Here is a 21,243-nt window from a genome sequence, read left to right as displayed (position 1 = left end):
GAAAACCATTCAAAAACAATAATGCCAACAAACAAAAGTCATCACCTAACAACCTCACTATGGGTTATACCCACACGAATAAACTGTGCCAGATTCTTCGTACTAATAAAACCCCCTTTTCCCAACAATTTTTCCACCCAATGCTCATCCCCCTCATCCAATCCAAAAGTTTCCTTTTTCAAACCATTAACCCTTATACTTCCCCAGAAAGTGGAGTAAATTTTCCTCCCAATCTCCACACCTCGGGCAGCTGTAAGGATCACTCTTCAATCTAACCCCTCCCAAATATCTTCTTCTTCCTCAAAGTGGCATAAAATTACATCTACAAAAAGTTACCCACTTAATATTCTCCCTAGATAGCCCAGTTCCAAAATGAGCATCCTCCTCCCATTTTTTTTACCCTAGAATACAAACCAAGAGAATCAGACGTTCTGATCTGGCACCCCACTTCTGCATTTCCTGATCGACTAAAACAGAATATACCTGTTTGGACATCTCTTCCACTTGTCTACCCCATACCATACCCTCTATTCCATTCTCCTGACAATGCACACGAATCCAAAATTGCCTTAATCTGCTCCATACAGAACATCTTCTTTCGTCTAACAGAGACTCCGCCAATGCTTCCCGCATTAACCTATACTTTTCAATGCTTACTCCTCTTTCCCAGTGCTTCAGTATTTTATTAGCCTCCCACTTCTTAAGGACAAAATTTCCAAGTCGCCTTTAATAACCAAGCTATTAAACTTCTCACTTAAACTTAGCATCCTTCTATAATACTCTATTTGTAGTCTTTATAATATCACATCTTTATCAAATCCCCAATCTTCTGCTCCATTGTCCATTACTGACCTAATCTTAGTCTCAAACACCCGCTTCTGTAGCTTCATATCTCCAAGATCATCTGAGCTGAAGGGACTACTTAAAACCATTCCCAGAACCATTATATTCACGGATTATTGTCTCTTCCAGGGCTATTTGTGTTGTTTGAAAAAAATTAACCATAAATTTTGCATGAAGGTTGCTGTTGTATTGAAAAAATAATCGAAAAACTGCCTACTTCACCGATAAAGTTGAATCCTTTCAACTCAAAATTTAGAGCTTGAATTGCTTGAAGCTTGTTCAACAAAAAATTGAAAAAAATAAAAATTTCACCATCTTATTCCTCCCACAAAGCTTTATGGCTGGGAATGAAGGGAGAGATATAGAGAAAAATAATAAAAAAAATAATCCGTACTGAAGCAAGGTAAAATGCTGAACTGTTGTTCACCACTTGTATCCCGATGTAAGCCAAGCTAAAGTGGGGGGCCATGTTGAATAAACACTCCCACTATTCATTTCCAGCATGGCCTAGATACATCCATGACTGTGGTTCATTGCAAATAAGGTAAATAAAATAAAATAAAAAATAAAACATGAAAAGAAGAAAACTCACTTAGACGACAAATTACTTTTTACAATTTGTTTGAATGTACCAAACGAGTGAAGACATTCTCTAGCTGACTCGGAAAGCAATTTTTACGAAATTTTTATTTATTGACAAAATTATTTTGAATTTATTAATCAATAATTTATTTTTTAATTGTTTTTATATTATTATTTAAATTATTATTATTATGTTTAATTATTTTAATTTAATTGATATTATTTAATTATTTCCATTTTTTAATTTTAAATAAATCAATAATTTATCAATTATTTTCATTTCATTAACTACGTTCTCTACTTTACTAATAAAATGTCAAAAATTGCAAAATGATTATAAACGTTCGATTATTTATTTGAATTTTTGCACCCCTAAAACTTCTGAGCCCGGGGCAAGTGCCCCGTCAGTTCCTCCCCAAAAAACGCCTCTGATAATAACAGGCGTAACACTGAACTAAACAACGACATAGAAGTTTTAGAATCAATCCGGGGAAGTTTCCATAGGATTCCAAGAGTCTTTAATGTATCTGTGGTTAGTTTTAAATAACAATTTTCCAAGAGATTAAACCCACTTCTAAAGTTTCCGTTAAAGATAGAAGTTACCACGCTGTTCGAAAATATCTGATGCAATTATTATGTTAGATTTACAATTACAAACGGAAAAAATGTTAGACTTTAGACATTTTTTATTTAAACTGATTTTATTACTATAGCTTTTTTTGTATTTCTGGCTACAATCTCAGTAATGCAGACTAAAGTCTTTCAACAGAATTTCGGATACAATACCTTGGAGTTTCTGACCATAAGTGATAAGTCATTTATTATTTATTTCGGAGTAAACATTTTTGATTCACCCACTAAATAGTACCTTGGATCAACTTCAGTGGGTTCCCGGATATCTGTGGGTCCTCAGCCAGTTGTCTGCTTGATCCTACCTTCTGGTTGCAAGTTGGCATTTAGCCTCTTTGCAGTCGTGCTAACATTGCTTTGGGTGGAAATAATGAACCAAAAGAAGAGAAAGTTTTGCCTTTGATAGAAATGGTATGTTTAGTATTTCTATTATCCCTGAATTTTTTAAAGATTCCTCGAGTGAAAAATTGGGTTCTCTCATATTCCCTAAAATTAATGTTCGTAAATGCACAAACGCTGACACGAAATACAAATCGTTCATTCCTGTTAATTTCAATTTTTAAGAGATTTTGGAACCCATTTTATTTTCCGAAGAAATTCAAAGAAATCCCAAGCAGGGAGATAGTGGAAGAACTGGCTGTACGCCCAAAATTTTACTTTAAATCTCGTAATTTTTGCATACAGATATATTTGAAATAGATAAGAGTCAGTATATTTTTACATATTTTTATTTTATTAAATAAAAATGCTAGTGAGTGCACTGGCGTAAGGGAATTAATCCAGCCAAATCAAGCTGACCCACCTATGCTTCGAAAAAATTACAACTTTATTTTTTATAAATTTTACTTATTTATCTTGTGATTTTTAATAATCTACTATTTTGAAATTAATCTTCGCCTCAAAATATTCATTTAAATCTGTCACAGGGTAAACACGTTCCAAAAACAGCTGTAATGAATAATATGAAAGTTAGCATCAGGGCTGCTTTCTTTTTTTCTGTTTTTGACAAACATTGCAGCAAATTTGGCATTAATAAAATAGGTAGCGCGAATCTGAAAAAATAGCTTTACACAAACTCTAGACTAAGTTAGCACCAAGACCCTTTCAAAATCCAGTCTGTAGCCTAAATAAGTCAGTGGAAAACCTAAATAGAGAAGGTTCATTCCTTCCCACAATGTCAGCAGATAGCAGCCCTGACCTAAATAGCCTAATTAAGTCAGTTGATAACAAAATAAGTAGCCTAAAGAAGGAAGTTGAAAACCTAAGTAGAGATGCTTCATCCCTTCCCACAATGTCAGCAGATAATAGCAGCCCTGGCAAGGCAGAGAGGTGCTACAATACAACCTAGGGCCAGACCTAGGTTGGCTCCTTCTCAGACAATTGACTAGTTTTCTATCCATTGTTTTCCCTTGGGTTTGGCATGGTTGACTAAGCACAAACTCATTAAGTAAATTGGTAAAGACTACTGGTTTGGTTCCCTAAATTCATTTTGTTATTTAAATTTTTTTTTTCGGCTGTTTCCTTTTTTAGAGTTGCCTTATTTGACTATAATTTGACCTAGGCGACAGGTTAATTGTATTATTTATTATAATTGACTTGTATAAATTTTGTATTTTGCTGTTTGATAAGGTATTTGCATCATTATGGTTCCTGTTCAAATTTTTTTTTTTTTTCAGGAGCATAATTTTATTTAGACATAAACTATAAACGAACAAACGCCAAGGAACCTTTCGGTTTGTTAGGCCAATTCCAACTTCCAACACATAATTCAATATAAATAAACAAAAACAAAACATTATCCCCCGCCGACGGGCTAACAAAACAACACAACTAAAAATTTCATTATGGCACTACTGAAAAAATCAAAAAAAAATCAAACAAATTGATAAATATTATTACAAAATCCCTCAATTTTCCCCGGAAAATACTTCGGTCATGCTCACGCACAACCCCAATGGGTAAATGACTCCAGGAGCTCGGCAAAACATGCCAAGCAGAGAACTGTGACCGCGTTGTTTCACTCTGCGGCCGCCGAAATGCATCTGCATTTCTTATATTATAATTGTGAAAATCCACACAAGTTATAAACATGCCATTAAAACATTCTGAGGTTAAGTTATTAATAATATCAAGCATTAGCATAGATCGATAAAAAAGGAATATACCAGCTAAAGGAAGAATATTCAGTTTCATATACGCATTTCTCACTGAAGCTCTTGGTCCATAATTTTATAAAGTCCTAATGACAGAATATTCTGCAAATCTCTAAGTTGTTTCAGATGGAATTGAAAAGTTGAAGACCATACCGATCAACAATATAAAAGGTAACAATGGACAAGTGAAAAATACAAAAGTCTAAGGACAATTTTCGGACAATTGTGCTTCAATTTCCTGATAATTCCAACATTACGGGCAATTTTAGATGTTATACAATTTATATGATTTGAAAAACTAAGCGTCTCATCTACAATAATGCCTAAATACCTAGTTGAGTGTACTGTATTAATAAATGAATTCCCACACCTCAACTTATCTATCCAAGGATAATACTTTTTAGATCGAGCAAACAACACAAAATTACACTTCTTAAAATTTATTTTCAGCTTATTCAACCTAGTTCACTTTTCAATCAAACTTATATCATGTTCAACTGCTCGGATCAACTCTTTTTCAGTTCTTGCGCATATCGTAAAACTAGTATCATCAGGAAATAAAACTAACGCTTTTACAGGGATCAAATTTGGGTCTCCACTGTTTATTGAATCAACAATATTAGGTAAAACTCCACATAGATTATTAATATATACAGCAAATAACAGTGGACCAAGGGGAGATCCCTGTGGGACTCCAGACTTGACATCATATTCACATGTAGCATGTTTTCCATCATTCAAATATAATTTTCTATCACTTAGGTAAGACTTTCACAGATTCAGAGCTCTTCCTCTTATACCGGCATTATCTAATTTACACAATAGAATTTCATGGTCCACAGAATCGAACGCTTTTAAAATATCTAAAAATACAGTTATGACTTTAAGATGTTTATCAAGGCCATCATTGACCAACGTTGTAAGAAACTGAACTGCATGCTCTGTAGAATGTTTTTTTTTCTGAAACCAAATTGTTTCTTAAACAAAAATCCTTTCTTCTCTAGAAATGTCTCAATCCTTATGCATAAAACCTTCTCTATTATTCTAGCTATAATCGGAAGCAGTGAAATTGGTCTATAGTTACTAGGATCTTCTCGGTCACCTGACTTAAATTGGCACTATTTTTGCAGTTTTAAACGGATGAGGGAAGATTCCATCCTTAAAACACCCATTAATATGTTCGACAAGTTGATCCTTAATAACTGGAAAAATTTCTTTCAGGACGCGGAGGGATAGAAAATCTGATCCAGCGGAATTGTTCTTTATTCCAGAAATCACTGTTAACAGTTCACTTTCGTTCGTCTTCTGCAGTCACATGCTTATTTCACTAGCTGGCCCAATACACTGATGAAACGTCCCTTCATTTTGATATATACTTACTGACTGTCTAGTCTCATTACCAGCGTTAGAAAAATGATCAGCCAATTTTTCATTAAAACCTGCCTGGTATTATTCACTTCCACATCGCTCCTTATCAATTCCTCCAATTATTGACCCAATTATTTTCCAAGTCTTTAAAGAATTACCAATACACGACTCCAGCATTTTCGAACAATAATCATGTTGTGCTTTTCTGAACAATTTATTGGGCATGTTATTATAATTCTCATAAGTATTTCGGTCAAATTCTCGGTCAGTAATTTTACTAATCTTATACAATGCATGCCTCCTTAATGCTAGTCAAAAGACTGCGGGATATCCATGGCTTTTTTGCACTTCTTTCATTTTTTTTCTTTATAGTTGTATTAATACACACTTTATTGCTAAAATTTGTGACTTTTTCATACCACAGTGCAAACCTGTCACCATAATTCGCGCTTTTAATTAAGCAACTCCAATCACACTCCTCAAGTCGCTCTTTCATTTAATTAATACTTGATTTATCAAAATCAGAGTATTGTCTTTTTCTATTCTCATGCATGTCTTTTTCAATATCTATACAAACCATAATTAAACAGTGATTAGACATATCATTTAAGATTACAATTGGGATATCATATTTGACACTCGAAAAAATATTATTCTATCAAAGTTCAGATGTCTCAGTAATACGAGTACACACATCAATTACTGGGTAAAGATTAAAGCTAAACATAAGATTACAAAAATTATTACGAACCACATTTTTCTTATTCTTTATATCAATATTAAAATCACCCATCACAAAACACTGGGCCGAATACGGCAGTTGCATCAGTTGTGACTACATATAATCAATAAATTACTGTAACGAATTTGAAGGGGTTATATATACAATTACTACGTAAAATGTATCCTTATTCATATCAACCTGTTAAACCATACTCTCATATAACATTACAAAAGATATAGATAAATTTTCTCTTACTTTAGAAGTAAGGCTTGACTTTACATACGCTGCAAGCCCACCATGTTGATGTATCATTCTATTCTTCCTATAAAACGAGCAACCATTAATATCAAGTAGCAAGTCATTACGATCATTAAGCCAAGTCACAGTCAACCCAACAATATTTATATCACTCACACTATCACACAACTCAGAAATGTACCTAAAACTACTATTTAACCCTCGACAATTCAAATGCATCAACATAGGTTTCCCAGGGTTATTGGGTGAAAATGTATCATTGGGGAAAGCATACCTCACTAGTGGTCCCAGTCTCATACTCCACATATCATCACCATCCTGGAGCGCCCTATCTACCTCTTCATAAAAGTTTACCCTATTATTTTCTTGTAGTGCCAACTTTTCATTAATCCCAGACATTTATCTTACCATAATAACCATATACTCCGAAGCCCGTCGGCGAAGTTTCACTATATGAACTATCAAAAACTCGAACACTAATATAAATAAAACTAAGAAACACTCCTGAATCACTTTTTCATGTTTTTTCCTTTTTCATCACTATCATCATCCTTTTTTAGCACCTAACCTAGCTAATTATAACACAACAACTAAATATAATAATAATGAAAATAAATACTTATTACCTCCATCTCATAAATTAAAACTAAAGAGAAAAATCTTTAACATTTCCCCATCAAAAGCTATGACCCTGAGAAAATTTGCCTGATTATCAAAACAGGGAGGAAACGCCCCAAAAATCTGAAACCCCTAATTTAAGCAAGATAAATGGTAGATGTTCTGTATTTTGATGGCCTTGATTCCCCTCCCATAATTTCTTATTTTAGAGTTATCCTTTTTCTATTTTATTTGTTTCATTATCCCATCTATCTTTTTATATTTTATCCGATTAATTTTCTATGTATGGAGGTATATAATAGGTTATAATGAAAAAATTTATTATTTATTATAATTGTGTTATATAGGTAGTTTAATTGCTGTATGACTAAGCACAGTTGCATTATTTTGATTCCTGTTTTTCAATGCAGGCAGTTGCTGCAGGTGAATTATCCCCTATCAATAGCAAGATAAGTGATACATGATCAGGTTCAGTGAATATTGACCAAAGTGACACCCAAGCAAGCTAGTGTCTACAGATGGCACAGAACAATTGAGTGATACGAACGCGTATGACCTATTTGTCGAACTCGTCAAACCGCAAACAACAGCAACAACTCTAGACTTAACCGTAATTTTCAAGAATAAGCGTAAATCGCTGTGAAATTGAGCTAGAAAATACTTGGAAAATCAGGAATTACTAGTTAATAACTTAAATTAGGTTTAACGTATCTATTTTTGAAGAACAGTAGTCAAATTTTGAATTTCTGGTAGCCTAATGTTATTTTCAAATTTTAGTGCACAGCGAATTATGATTCTTCTTAAAAAATTAGCAGTCAAAAATCATTGGGCAGCCAGCCCCTATCTCTGCCCTTTATTGCTACTCGGTCACTCATGATTCCTCATGGTATCTAATCAAAATTTTGGATAGGTATTTTATTCAGAATAGTTGGAAGGCACGACATATATGCTTGGAATGACGTAGCCCTAAAAGTCTTTGGGACAAGTGCCGTAAATTATACAAATTGCTACTTGTTCACAGATAGGTTTTATTGTAGGAAAGAAGAGGGGTGTCATGCTTGATGTTTGATTTGATGTTTGATTATTGCTACTCGGTCGCTCATGATTCCTCATGGTATCTAATCAAAATTGTGGATAGGTGTTTTATTCAGAATAGTTGGAAGGCACGACATATATGCTTGGAATGACGTAGCCCTAAAAGTCTTTGGGACAAGTGCCGTAAATTATACAAATTGCTACTTGTTCACAGATAGGTTTTATTGTAGGAAAGAAGAGGGGTGTCATGCTTGATGTTTGATTTCTGGCTGGATCAAAATTTTATGGATCATTTCTTGGGCTTAGGTTGGAGTGGAAGGGAGTTTGGGGGCCCTGCAACAGGCCAAAAATGTCGTCGTCTCTGATCAGTCTGAAATTTCCAGCGATAAATTCCCAGACTAAGAGGAGACCAATACAAAACAAAATTGTTTAAGGAAATGGTCTGCTTGAAAATAGGGCTACAAAAAGGGCAAAAAATATTCTGTTCAGCTCAAATCTTGTGTTATTTAGTTCTTGGGCCAAAAAGCCCTCACCAACAAACTCTCTTTTTCTGAGCAGATTAAAATTTAAAGCAGTAATTTTCCCGGCCAAGTGTGCCCTAATATAAAAGTAAATTTTATTTGGTAGCACGGTCCTCCATCTAAAAATGGGGCCCAAAAGATGACCACAATTCTTCTTTTCGTGATTAGCTAAAAAAAATTCTAAGAACTATTGCCGTAATCAAGGGGACTAGACATTTTTGTTGGGAGGGGATGGTTTTTTTAATCAAAAATAGACTATAATATTGAAAAAATAAAAAATTATTTTCTTATGAATATTTTAAATTCTTCTTATTTTCTTTCTTTTAGCCAGCGGTATTTGATCCTCCTTTCTGCACTTCCTCTTCTTTTTTGTTTTCTCAATAATAAGTGGTGATACATCACACAATGGATAGAATCAATTCGGTTATTGTTTCCTTTTCGTACTCCTGAAAGAAAAAAAAAATCAATCCTGTTTGTTTCATCCTTTTTTTATCTAAGACTCTTTGCTTATTTGTAATCTAATTTTCCCTATTTCTCTATTATTCTTTCACTTTACTACCTATCTATCTTACCTCTTACTCGACGTTCCATAGCTTTCCACTTTTATAATTCCTCACATACATAGTTTTTTCTCTCCTAGTACCTTTTATCTACCTTTTTCCTAAAAACTTTTTTTTCATTCATACGATTCTCCATCCATTAACTTACCATACAACAATTTCAAAATTCTCATTCTAGCTACCCACGGCGGTAAGGGGCTGCTCCCATTCATTAGGCTTATATTATATAACATTAAAATACAAATTTACAATGCATATACGTTTTTGTTCTTTAAAATATATTCACCTTTATTATAACACTTTAAAACACTTTTCACTATATTTACATAAATAAAAGAAAGGAGATGGCTTTTAAGACACCCAGGGTGGGTCAAAAACTTTTTAATTTTTAGTTAATTTGAAACCAAGGTCTATCTATCTACCAAGGTCTATCTACCAAGGGGAGCCTGATGTTAATAAAAATGTGTTGGGCTAAATAGGCCCGAAAAAAAACTATTTTTGAACATAGATTTAGAAAATTATAGTCAGGTATTTCCTGATTAGCTTTAAAATTGAGTAAGAAAACTTTAAGAAGACACGAAAAGGAAGAACTTTAAAAAGAACTTTAAAGAGAACTTTAGAGACACGAGTAAGAGAACTTTAATGAAGACGAAAAAGAACTAGGTTGTATAGATTCGCAACATCAGAACTAGGCGCAATATTTTTCTGTGTCTCTATAATCTACCAGTCAACTACTGTTTCTATCACGTGGATTATCAAATGTGACTTGTTCTTCAAGAAGTCTTTAGGTTGATTTGAAAGATACTCATTCATGATTGAAAGCTAATGTGTATTAATGTGCAGAAAGGACAACAATGTTAACTGGTTTCATGTAGCATTAGCACTTTAAGAAACATTATCATATAAACACTAAATATTTTAATATACTTTTCGTGATTAAGTTAACTTAGGCTAAGCTAAATTAAGCATTTTAGGGGCTGATTTTATGCAACCTGCCATTTTAGGCTGAAGATACTAACAAATAGTTTATGTTCCTTAATGGTAATTGGGCTCTGGAACACAGCCAAGTCAATACACCAGCTACTAACATCTAGAACCGTGGTTTTTACTCAGTAAAGATATTTTTATTCATAGTTTATTGAAATTTAAAAGCACATACCAATGCAATTTCTTTGCGACAATTGCGCTATCTCTTTAATTTTTTAAGTAGATAACGCTAACATTAAAGTTCTGAATAACCCAGACAAGCTTATAAAAATTTAGCGTTTCGCTTTGAGATCTTACCGGTCTGATGAGAGGCAGCTTTTTTATAAGATAGTTCCAGTTAAAATGTAGCGTTCCGGTAAGAGGTGCATGACCTTATAAAAAATATATAAATACATTTTTTAGGCAGACCTTCCCCTCAAAATAGTGGTATTTCCCTTGAAATTAGAGCGTGGCCACATCCCTAGGTAAAACATCACTTATTGATTATTTTGGATGTGACAAAATATCTGTCTACATCTATCTATCTATCAATGTCAGGGTTCAAATAGATAATTTTCATTTATCATGATTCCAATTTACTCAACCTGCCTTCTTCATCCTCACGTATCAAAATAGAAAGATGTTTACATGGGGTCGGATCCAAAGCCGAACCCATGGATGTGTGGCTGTGGGGGTGCTAGGTATACCTCCCCCCCCCCCAAAGGTTTGTTCAAATCAGAAAAATGTATCAAATTTGTATATAAACAAATTTTGTATATATTCTGTAAAGGTTTTTTGTAAACCCCCCGCCGAACAAATATACCCGCAACCGAACAAAATCCTTGATGCGGATTTGATTGGATCACATAGTTTTTTGATGTTCTGTTTTTAGTTCAGCTCAATTTATTATATATTTGAATCTATACAATCACACTCGTAATCAAATTATATTTAAAAAAAAGGGGTACTTATATGATATAGCCCCTACCGATCAAGTTGTTCATTCATTGACGCATTATAGAACCACATTTTTCGTTAATTTCTTTCAGCTTAGCGGGAGACAAGACAAAAAGAAGCGAAAGAATAGATGGAAATACATAATTCGGGCTATATATTTTCATATTAATGGGGGGGGGGTATAATATTTGGACAGTATGAAGTTAGAAAACAATTCTTACTTCATAATATGCAGAATAATTATACCTAACACATTAGCCATGCAGACCCGCTATACTTTACCCCCACCTCCCCTGATGTGCAAATATACAGCCCAAATTTGTTTATAAAGTGTTATATTTTTATCTTACTTTGGTATATTTCATTAGGATTGAGCATCAGAGAAACATATTAGAAGAATATTCGGTAGGGGCTATATCATACAAGTACCAAAAAAAGATAAAACCTACTAATAATAATTTCTTACCCTAGGATTAAACCCGTTGAGGAACCACAAAATGAAAAAGAAAAAAAAACAATTAATGTAGTCCTCTTACTTCTTGCATATGGGACCCATTTGATTTCACTACTTAAAATCCCGTAATCTTAAATTATTTAAAAAAATAATCTTTCATTCAGTGGGGGTGGAATCATTATCTATTACACTCCCTAACATGAGCAAAAAATAATTAATGATATTGATAGTCTCTACCTAACTATGCAATGAATATCACAGATGAATTTATGAAGGAATAAGAATTACAGAATGTGTTAAGAATAAACTGAAGCTTCTAGATCTATCTTTTAACTATTTCAAAATTCCTTCTTCCGTAACACCCAGTGTTATAAAGTAGGCAATGGCGGCGTTAGGCCTGTGCAACCTGTGTAGCTGTACAGGGCCACGCACCACCAAGGCCCCCGCATCTCAAAATGCAATGAGCCTAAGTTGACATAGCCTAAAAACACAAGGCTGAGTGAATGCTTTGCCATCTCTGTGCAGCATGAAAATACCGCACAGAACCATCTCTCATGCTGCATGGGGAAAACCCTACTGAAATCACATTTGAGACCACAAAAACACCTAGGCGATACGATTTAATTATACGAATGACATGTGTATGATACTCCAGTTTGTAGTAATAGCTATTAGGGCCCTGTAAATTGATAATGGACAGGGCCCTGAAAGATCTAGCGCCGTCACTGCCAGTAGGAACCAAAATAAGAAGAACAATCAAACGAATATAACGCCGTGTAAGAATAACGTGTCCTCAACGTTGAAAAACAGGAAAAATTTAAGCCATAATGGCAAAGTCTTTTAAGTTATGTTGGATGATTTTCTTTCGGTTCAAATAAACCATCTAATGTACCAGGCAGGACTGCTAATTGAGGGAGGAGTATGGTGCAATTATTTCCTATATTTTTTTCACATTCTAATAAATTTAGAAAAATACTATTTTCGGGTACTTTCGGGTCATTGAAAAAATTGAAGAAAAAAAATGCTCCCCCCCTCCTAGATAATGAAAAAGACATCTTTTGGGCATCTTCATTCAAAAAATTGAGAACACTTTCATCCTCTCCTTCATTTTGTGAATCGGAGCCTTTGGAATATGGTTGTAAGAAAATTCTTCAGAACTAAACCATGAATTTTGGGCATTCATGAATCTTTACTCAGTCTTCATACAAAAATACCGCATCTTAGATAAGAAATGCAAATTTTTGAATACAAAAGCGTATTTTTAATGTATCTCATGGGATATTTTACAGCAAAACGCCTCAAAACTAGGTAACTTGAGAAAATCAATCATTCTTGTTTTATCCGGTAATTTTTTTTAATAAGAGCCAAAGAGCATGGGAAATTTAAAAAGTTGAAACTGGCACATGTGTCAAAAAAATCATCAACGCTATCTATCATTTATAAAATTTGTTTGGCACAAAACTGCCACATACTTGTCTTTTCAGGTATTTAAAATGTAGGGGAGGGGAAAAAAACAAGAATTTTGTCCCCAGTATGCCTACTAACTTAAAGTCAACTAGCCTAATTAACATGCCAAGATTTCGCAAAAAAAATGGTGATTAATTATCACTTGCAGAAAATTAAAAATTCAGGAGGGACAAATACCCACTACCCCCATCCCCCTCCAATTTGTGGCACTGGTTAAATTGCCAAATATTCAACACTTGTAATTTTTATATTTTGTTATGAACAGTGAAAACAGTCAGTTGTATCAACAAATAACTGAAAAAAGCTTAGAAAATACCTCAAAAGGATATTTTGTAAATCCAGTGTAGGGGAAAAAATTCAGGAGGAACAAATACCCCCTTCAGCCCTGACCCAATTTAGGCCACTGGTTAAATTGCCAAAGATTCAACGCTTGTAAGTTTTCTATTTTATTATTGACAGTGTAAACAGTCAGTTGTATCAACAAATAACTTAAAAAACTAAAAAAAAGACAAAAAACTTAAAAGAGAAGGAGACAAATTTAACTATAAACATTCAGTTGACGGTGATTCACAATCCTGATCACAAAAAGTGTAAGTAAAAGTTTTTCCTGTATTCCCAGTCATAGCATTGTATATCATCTCATAGCATGATATATTACATTGCATATCATAGCATGATATTATATATGCTTGTATTGTTTAGATTTATTGTTAAGTTGTTGAATAAATCTATCTAATCATTCTAGTTGGGAAGATCAGCCTACTGACCCTAGCAGGGTTATTTCTGAAAATTATAGAGCGATCAGCTGGACTCCCCTACGAGTCAAACTTCTTGACGATTTTTATACTCATTCTGCCATATCGATGCAATGCAACAAGTCTGACGGTAATAGATTCCCAGGAGTATGGGAGGGTATGAACAACGTTTGGCCGAATTTCCACGTTTTAGACGAAGATACCAATTGCGAAGGATAACAGTTTTGCTTAGCTACTTCTATTTATCAGCTTTTTACTTACCTATATTATTAAAATTTCGATTTTTGGGTCGTTATTTTTTTTTATTATGACCACTACTACTAACAACTCACTGTAACAATCCACCTGAGGTCAACACAGCTGAGCGTACTTCTCATCCATCCCAATTTATTCAAAGATCCCCTCTTTACACTCTCTCAATTTCCTCCAATCCCATTTGGGCACGACCTTCTTTCGTTCTGCCCCATATGGATGGCCGAAATAGAGGATTGGCGGCAATCTATCATCCATCATTCACAAAACGTATCCAATCCATCTCAACCTTTCTTTCATTATGGACTTAGAAAGTGGAATAGAACCACATTTTTCGTACAGCATACTCTTTGAAATAAGGTAAGTCAAATCGGTACCCAAAACTACTCGTAGACAATTACATAAAAGGACCATGATCTCCACACAGGATACGCGCAGCCAATAATCTTCCAAAGAGGGATCTTACACCAAAAATGGGTATATTCTTAGACCTCGAAGTTCCAATTATTCACTTTTTACCTAGTCACTTCAATCAATGGGAAATGTGCCCCTAAACTTGGTAATTAGATAGCTGCCAACTGGTTTGGGAGGTTAGCACATATAGCAGAGAAGATTTGTCCAGAGGAAGCAATATATCAAAAGATAGGGAATCATAGTTGACCTAATACCTCAGAACCTAGTACATCTAACCTCAGAAGGTGTTGTGTAAAGTTTGAAATAGCCTCTGTCTGGTCCCTTACACGCTTAGAGTCTGGCGGTACGTTAGAAATTCTCTATATCATAATAGTCGGCGGGAGAAAATCAAAGTGAACATAACATTTTAACTATTTTCTTCTTCTATTTATTCTTTATTACCTCTAATGGCTCCTAAGAAGAAGAATGACCAAATATCAAAAACGATGACAATAATAGATTGAGATCATGTATTTCTTTTGTTTTTCTTTTTTTTACGTTAGAATTTTGAGGTGTCAGTGGCCCTTCAGAAGAGATCTAGAGATACAAACAAAAGTTTTGTTTCATGACCTTTTGGGTGCAAGCTATGCAGGTAAGGAAATCGTTTTTTTTTATAGAATTTTCTGATTGGCTGGAAAATTTCATGAAAATTCTGATTCGCCTAAATTACCATTAGCAAAAGATCTGTATCAGCTAAATCTCAATGTGAATGGACCTTTAGTAATCCTTTTTGTAGTTGGTCGAAGTAAATCAAAGTAGCACAAAAATGTCGACATTATTCTTTTTCCCTGTATTTTTTTTCCAACGAGCTGTAGCTAGGGGGAAGAGGACAGAGAATGACAAAGTGATGAAAAATTAAATTATATTAGATTTGTACCGTGTCCTAATTTTTTCCCTTGCTGTTATATTAAAGAAAGTAATGTGTTAATCAACCATGTTCTTCTGTTGAAAACTCGCATCTTTTTCAGAAACGATTTAAAAATGCATACAAAGTTCGAACTTCACGAGAGGAAGTGGAGCTAGTCATTTTTCCTTTTACGAATGCACTTTTCCGTGGATATTAAGGCCATATTCTAGGCAGGGATCTTATGATCTAATCTAGGTTCTTTTTAGAATTGTAAAACAATTTTTCAAATGCAGTGTGTCAGCTTTGCTTGCACAATTAGAAACAGCAGTGTTGCAGCCAAATAACAAATTTATTTTGCTTCCCTGTTGCAAAACTAACCTAAAACTTAAGAAGAAGAAGATAAAATCTCAGTCTGGTGATGTTGGGGTAGAAAAATTTTAATTGGAGATTTAATTGGATACTTCTAAAAAATTGAAAGGTCATCCTCACAATTTGTAATTTGGCCTATCAAACAGTTCGTGGTGACGAACAGTAAGTAAGGAGTGACCCGGCTCAATAGTAACCGAAACTCTAAAATACTGAATTTTGATACCAATAGATATATCAAAAGAATCACATTTTTATGATGATCTCAAATATATAATTTTTATTAAGTTTAATCTTGCCTATCAAAGGTTACGAGCCTGAGAAAATTTGCCATATTTTTGAAAAAAGGGGGAAACACCCCTAAAGTCTATAGAATCTTAATGAAAATCACACCATCAGAATCAGCGTATCAGAAAACCCTATTGTAGGGATTTCAAGCTTCTATCTGCAAAAATGTGTAATTTTGCATTTTTTGCCAGAAGAAAGATGACGGATGGGTGTTTATATGTTGTTGTTTTTTTGTTTGTTTTTTTTCCAGGGATGATCGTTTCGACCTAGTGGTCCTAGAACATCGTGAGAGGACTGATTTGAACGGAAATCGAAAGTTCTAGTGTCGTTTTTGAGTGACCAAAAAGATTGGAGGGCAACCAGGCCCCGTCCCCGCCCCTTTTTTCTCAAAATTGTCCTATTAAAAATTTTGAGATAGCCATTTTTTTCATCATAGTTGAAAAGCCCAATAGCTATTCCTTTGGATATAACATGACACCCCCCCCCACAAACTCAGGCGAAATGTCTTTAAGTTATAAAACTTGCCCATTGTTTACGCATAGTATTTGTTATTGGGAAGAATGCATACATTTTAGAGTGGGAAGATGAATTTTCTGACGTTTTTTTTTTTTCGGGGGAACTTCCCAAGAGGATGGAGGTTTCCAGGGGGTGAAATTGTCAAAGGAACTTATGCATTGTGGGAATTTCACAGAATTCCTATACAAAATTATTTTTATATTTCTTGCTTTCTCTTTTCCGTCTCAATTATCGCTTTGAGTTGTTAAGGGTAATCGCCCTGGGTAAATTTTCACCGGGATTGAGTTGTCTAGAGGATATATCCGCGGGGGAGTTAATTTTCTGTGGAGGGGGGGTTAGATTTCCTGGGATTATTTAAAAGCGATTAGAAATTAAATAAAAAAAGCAAGTTTTTTCATCTGAAAGTAAGGAGCAACATTAAAACTTAAAACGAACAGAAATTATTACGTATATGAAGGGGGTTACCTCTTCCTCAACACCTCGCTCTTTACGCTAAAGTTTTAATTTTGTCCCAATTCTTTAAGAGCGACTTCTGAAACACCATGTTAATTTAATTGGACCATTAAGAAGCAAAAGCACTAAAAAAAACTTTAGCGTAATGAGTGAGGTGTTGAGGAGAATGCAACAGCCTTCATACTTTCAGTTGAAAAAACTTATTTTTTTATTTGATTAAATAAGAGTTAAAAAGGGTTTAACTTTAGGACGGTGCTACGGATAAAAAAAAAGAAGAAGAAAGAAACGTAGAGAAATCGTAGAGAAAACGTAGAGAAACGGCAGAATTTCAGGAAATAATTAATTGTAAATTGGATGCAACATGTGTCACAAGTCTTCCAGCCTGTCGTTACCTTACATTACATTCTAGGTACATCCGTGGCAGACAAGGGCGGATCCAGGATTTTTTTCAGGGGGGGGGTACTAATTTTTGACTTTTTCGGGGGGGGGGTTACTAATTTTTGACTCAGTTTTCGACTAATTTTACTGATTTTCACCTAGGTTTTACTAATTTTCGACTCGGTCAAAAATTTCGGAGGGGGGGGGGTTCAACCGGGTACCCCCCCCCCTGGATACGGCCTTGGTGGCAGAAGCTTAGTTAGAGGGAGGAAAGTGAGAGAATCCTGGTATACACTTGTCGTCATTTCATTTAGAAAAAAAACATATTATGTATGCTAATGACTCGACGAAAGGGTTGCGTTTAACCAGAGTTTTACTTTCAGTAATTAAAAAATCTCAAGTTAGTAAATGTCACGATATACAGTTAATATTTTTGGAAAAACTGGGGCGTGGACAGTTGAGTAGTTGTCCTTCACCCTTCTGCCTGGTCTATATGCCTATGATATGCCGCTGCGGTAACTAATGTAATTATAAATGCGTCAAGTTGTAAGAAATTAATTAATTAATTTACTTATTAATTTATAACGCACACATATTGTCGTAAAAGGGTGGAGTAGTAATAAGATAAAAGAAACCCAAAAGAAAAATATATAATTAACAAAAATCGGCTAAGATGAGTGACTGAATAAACATGCGCAAGCAATAAATGAGAGTTAACTGTACCGTAACTCTTAACTTTGAAACTATATTGGTAACATCGCAATCACTCATAAGAAATTTGTTTTGTTGAAGGTGAAAGATAAGGATATTTTTTTTTAAATCACACTTTAAAAAACTGGCAATGTCTGTAACTCCTAGCCAATCACAATGCAATGGGTAGCTGAGGCATCTACGAAGACATAATAACCCAACCTGAAGCGTCTACGTTTTTCCAATAAATACCAAAGTAGATACATGTTTCCTATTTTGTTTTTTTTTCGCCTGGAAGAAAGCAAGGAGATATGATTATGCAGATTGCATGCTGCCAGGTTTCGTTAAACTACTACTACTAACAACTTATTGCAGTGCCAAGCCACCTGAGGCCAATACAGCTGAGTAACAAATCCTCCTCTGTCTAGCCCAAACTATATAATTAGACTCAATGAATTTTCAATAGCTCCACTCTTTTCATTTTATTAATTTAACGGCAAACGGTAAACTAGGTGCGTTAAGAAAAGATTCGCCCTATTGAAAATTTATTGAGGATATATAATTTGGGTTATATATTTGTCCATTAGAAGGGGGTAAAATTTAATGGTCTGAATTTAGGAACGGTATAAGTAAGTATTCTTGAATGTTTTAAAATAGTTCACAGAATTTTATAGTATTTCCTTCTGGACAGTGGAAATGCTAAACTGATACCTTTTCGAAATGTGATACTGGTCTTATAGTCATATTTTTGAAACAAGCCAAAAGAAAAATCGGTACTTTCCCATTATATGGGCAATTCTAAAAGTCAAGTTTGGTTAATGCTAATGAAATAAAATAAAATAGGATGAATATATACATTAGTATAGAAACAAATTTGGGCTATATATTTGCACATTAGGGGGGGATAAAGCATTGCATATATTAAATACGTAACCTAACCTAGGTGCGTTCCCCTCCCCCCTAAACCCCAAAAAACAACAGTTTAAATATCGTATACGCAATGAAAACCAAGCAATGGATTTCATTACTCTAAAATTGTGTCTTCAATTATCCCGTCAAAAACGGGTTTTTCGTGACTGATTTCCTTGTAAATGCCCATATAATGGGAAAGTGCCGAAAAATCTTAGAACATTGTTTTCAGGTATGAATAGGCCTAAGGTAGGTTTAGGGGTGCAAAAACTGTTTTTATTTTGATGCTCTTGGTATTTAAGATCAAATACTTTATTAAACCATACGGTTCAAGGAAATCCAAAAAGTGTTATGAGTAGAGGAGGGGGTGTTACTCGTGACGGGGCTCCTTATATGGGCATAGAATACTGACAGGACTCCAAATAAGGGCATAGCCTCCCTAGGGAGAACACGTGGTTAATGGGGTCAATGACTTAAATTTCACAACAACAACATCGACCTTGACATTCGCTGAGAGCGTGCACTTACAACAACAACAACATCGACCTTGGAACACCTGTGCTGTCGACCTCAATTCACCTATCGTGAATCAATAATTCCCCTTAGAAACAACAAATTAATTTCCCTTTCTTGACAGATCAATCAATCAATGACATCATCTATCAGACTTTAAAAATTTTCGCCTAGAAACGATTCTCCAGGAATAGATCCAAGTCATTAATGTCTTTGCCTCGGAAACAACTCTTTTGGTCGAACTCCAAAGGATATTAATAACCAAAGGCAATGGAAACAATTAGGCAAGAAGCATCTTAGCGATGAATTGTTTTAGCGCGCGAAAAGGTTTCATATTAATTTGAAATGCGTTAGCGCAGAGATGCCAATAACAAAGGAACACGCTGAATTTACGTTTAGGGATTATTTGGGCGAAACCGTTTTAGACAGGTTATGGAACTATTTCGGCGAAACGGTTAGAGACATTTTAAAAGATGATTTTAGGAAAGATTTTAGAAGAGAATTTAATGGTGAAACTCTGTGGTCGTTATAATACACAAGTTTCATTTGAACAGTGTTGTGAGGTCCTCTAACCCAACCCCAAAGGGTTCCAATCCTCCTACCCCAACCCCGAAGGAAGCCCCCGGTCCTCAAAAGCCCCCCAAACTCCCAAAGGCCCTCCACCGGTCCCCAAATGTCCCCCAGGCGCCCAACTGTCCTCCCGGACCATCAAAGGCCCCCCAAGCTCCCAACGGGCCCCCGGCGCCCCCAAAGGCCCACCCAGACCCCCAAAGGCCATCCCCGGGCCCCCCAAAGGCCCATCGAGCTCCCAAAGGACCAACGGGGTCCCAAAGACCCACCACCGGCCCCCAACTGCCCCAAATGCCCTCCCATGGTCCTCAAAGGTCCCCCGGGCTCCCAAAGGGCCACCGGCGCCCCAAAGGCCCTCCACCGGTCCCCAAATGTCCCCCAGGCACCCAAAAGCCCCCCCAGACCCCCAAAAGCCCTCCCCGGACCCCAAAGCCCCTCCCCCCGGCCCCCAACGGCCCCCCCCGCTCCCCAAGGACCCCCGGCCCTCAAGGGACCCACAGACCCTCAAAGGCTCTCCCCGAGCACCCGTCTTTCGTTGATTTGACTTGTCTGAAACCTATGATTTGGGATGTGTAGTTTGCTACTTCAGGCTTTTCTGAGCAGGATTTCTTAGCCATTCGTAGGTGTGTGTTGACTCAAACCAATACTTTGGGATGAGTAGTTTGCTATTTCAGGCTTTTATGAGCTAGGTTTCTTAGCCTTTCGTTGGTGTGTGTTGAGTGAAACTTATGATTTGGGATATGTAGTGTGCTTTTTTGACTTTTCTGAGTTGGATTTCTTAGTCTTTCATAGGTGTGTGGTGTCTGAAACCTATGATTTGGGTTGTGTAGTTTGCTATTTTCGACTTTTCTGAGCTGGATTTCTTAGCCTTTCATAGGTATGCGTTGTCAGAAAATTATGATTTGGGATGTATAGTTTGCTATTTCAGGCTTTTCTGAGCTAAGGTTTTCTAGTATTTCGTAGGTGAATGTTGTCTGAAACCAATAGTTTGGGATGAATAGTTTGTTATTTTTGACTTTTCTGAGCTGGGTTTCTTAGTCTGTCGTTGGTGTGTGTTGACTGAAACCGATGATTTGGGATATGTAGTTTGCTATTTTTGACTTTTCTGAGCTGGATT

At 35.5% G+C, this 21,243-nt stretch overlaps 1 protein-coding gene across 1 annotated transcript in view; it reads left to right on the top strand.

Annotated features, from left to right (window-relative positions):
• The window catches only part of Tbh (Tyramine beta hydroxylase), a 212,542-nt gene extending 198,364 nt beyond the window's left edge, over positions 1-14,178 (top strand). The window contains exon 9 of the mRNA XM_089100600.1: positions 13,882-14,178. Within this exon, the coding sequence (XP_088956726.1) occupies positions 13,882-14,110 (229 nt within the window). The 3' untranslated portion in view covers positions 14,111-14,178. The remainder of the gene's footprint in view (positions 1-13,881) is intronic.
• The last annotated feature ends 7,065 nt before the right edge of the window (positions 14,179-21,243 follow it).

Source organism: Artemia sp. Qi Xiang Cuo, chromosome 14 (assembly GCF_049724085.1).
Source record: "Artemia sp. Qi Xiang Cuo chromosome 14, ASM4972408v1, whole genome shotgun sequence".
Lineage (NCBI taxonomy): Eukaryota > Metazoa > Arthropoda > Branchiopoda > Anostraca > Artemiidae > Artemia > Artemia sp. Qi Xiang Cuo.
The sequence above is the reverse complement of the archived record's forward strand: the minus strand, read 5'-3'. Positions and strand labels throughout refer to the sequence as shown.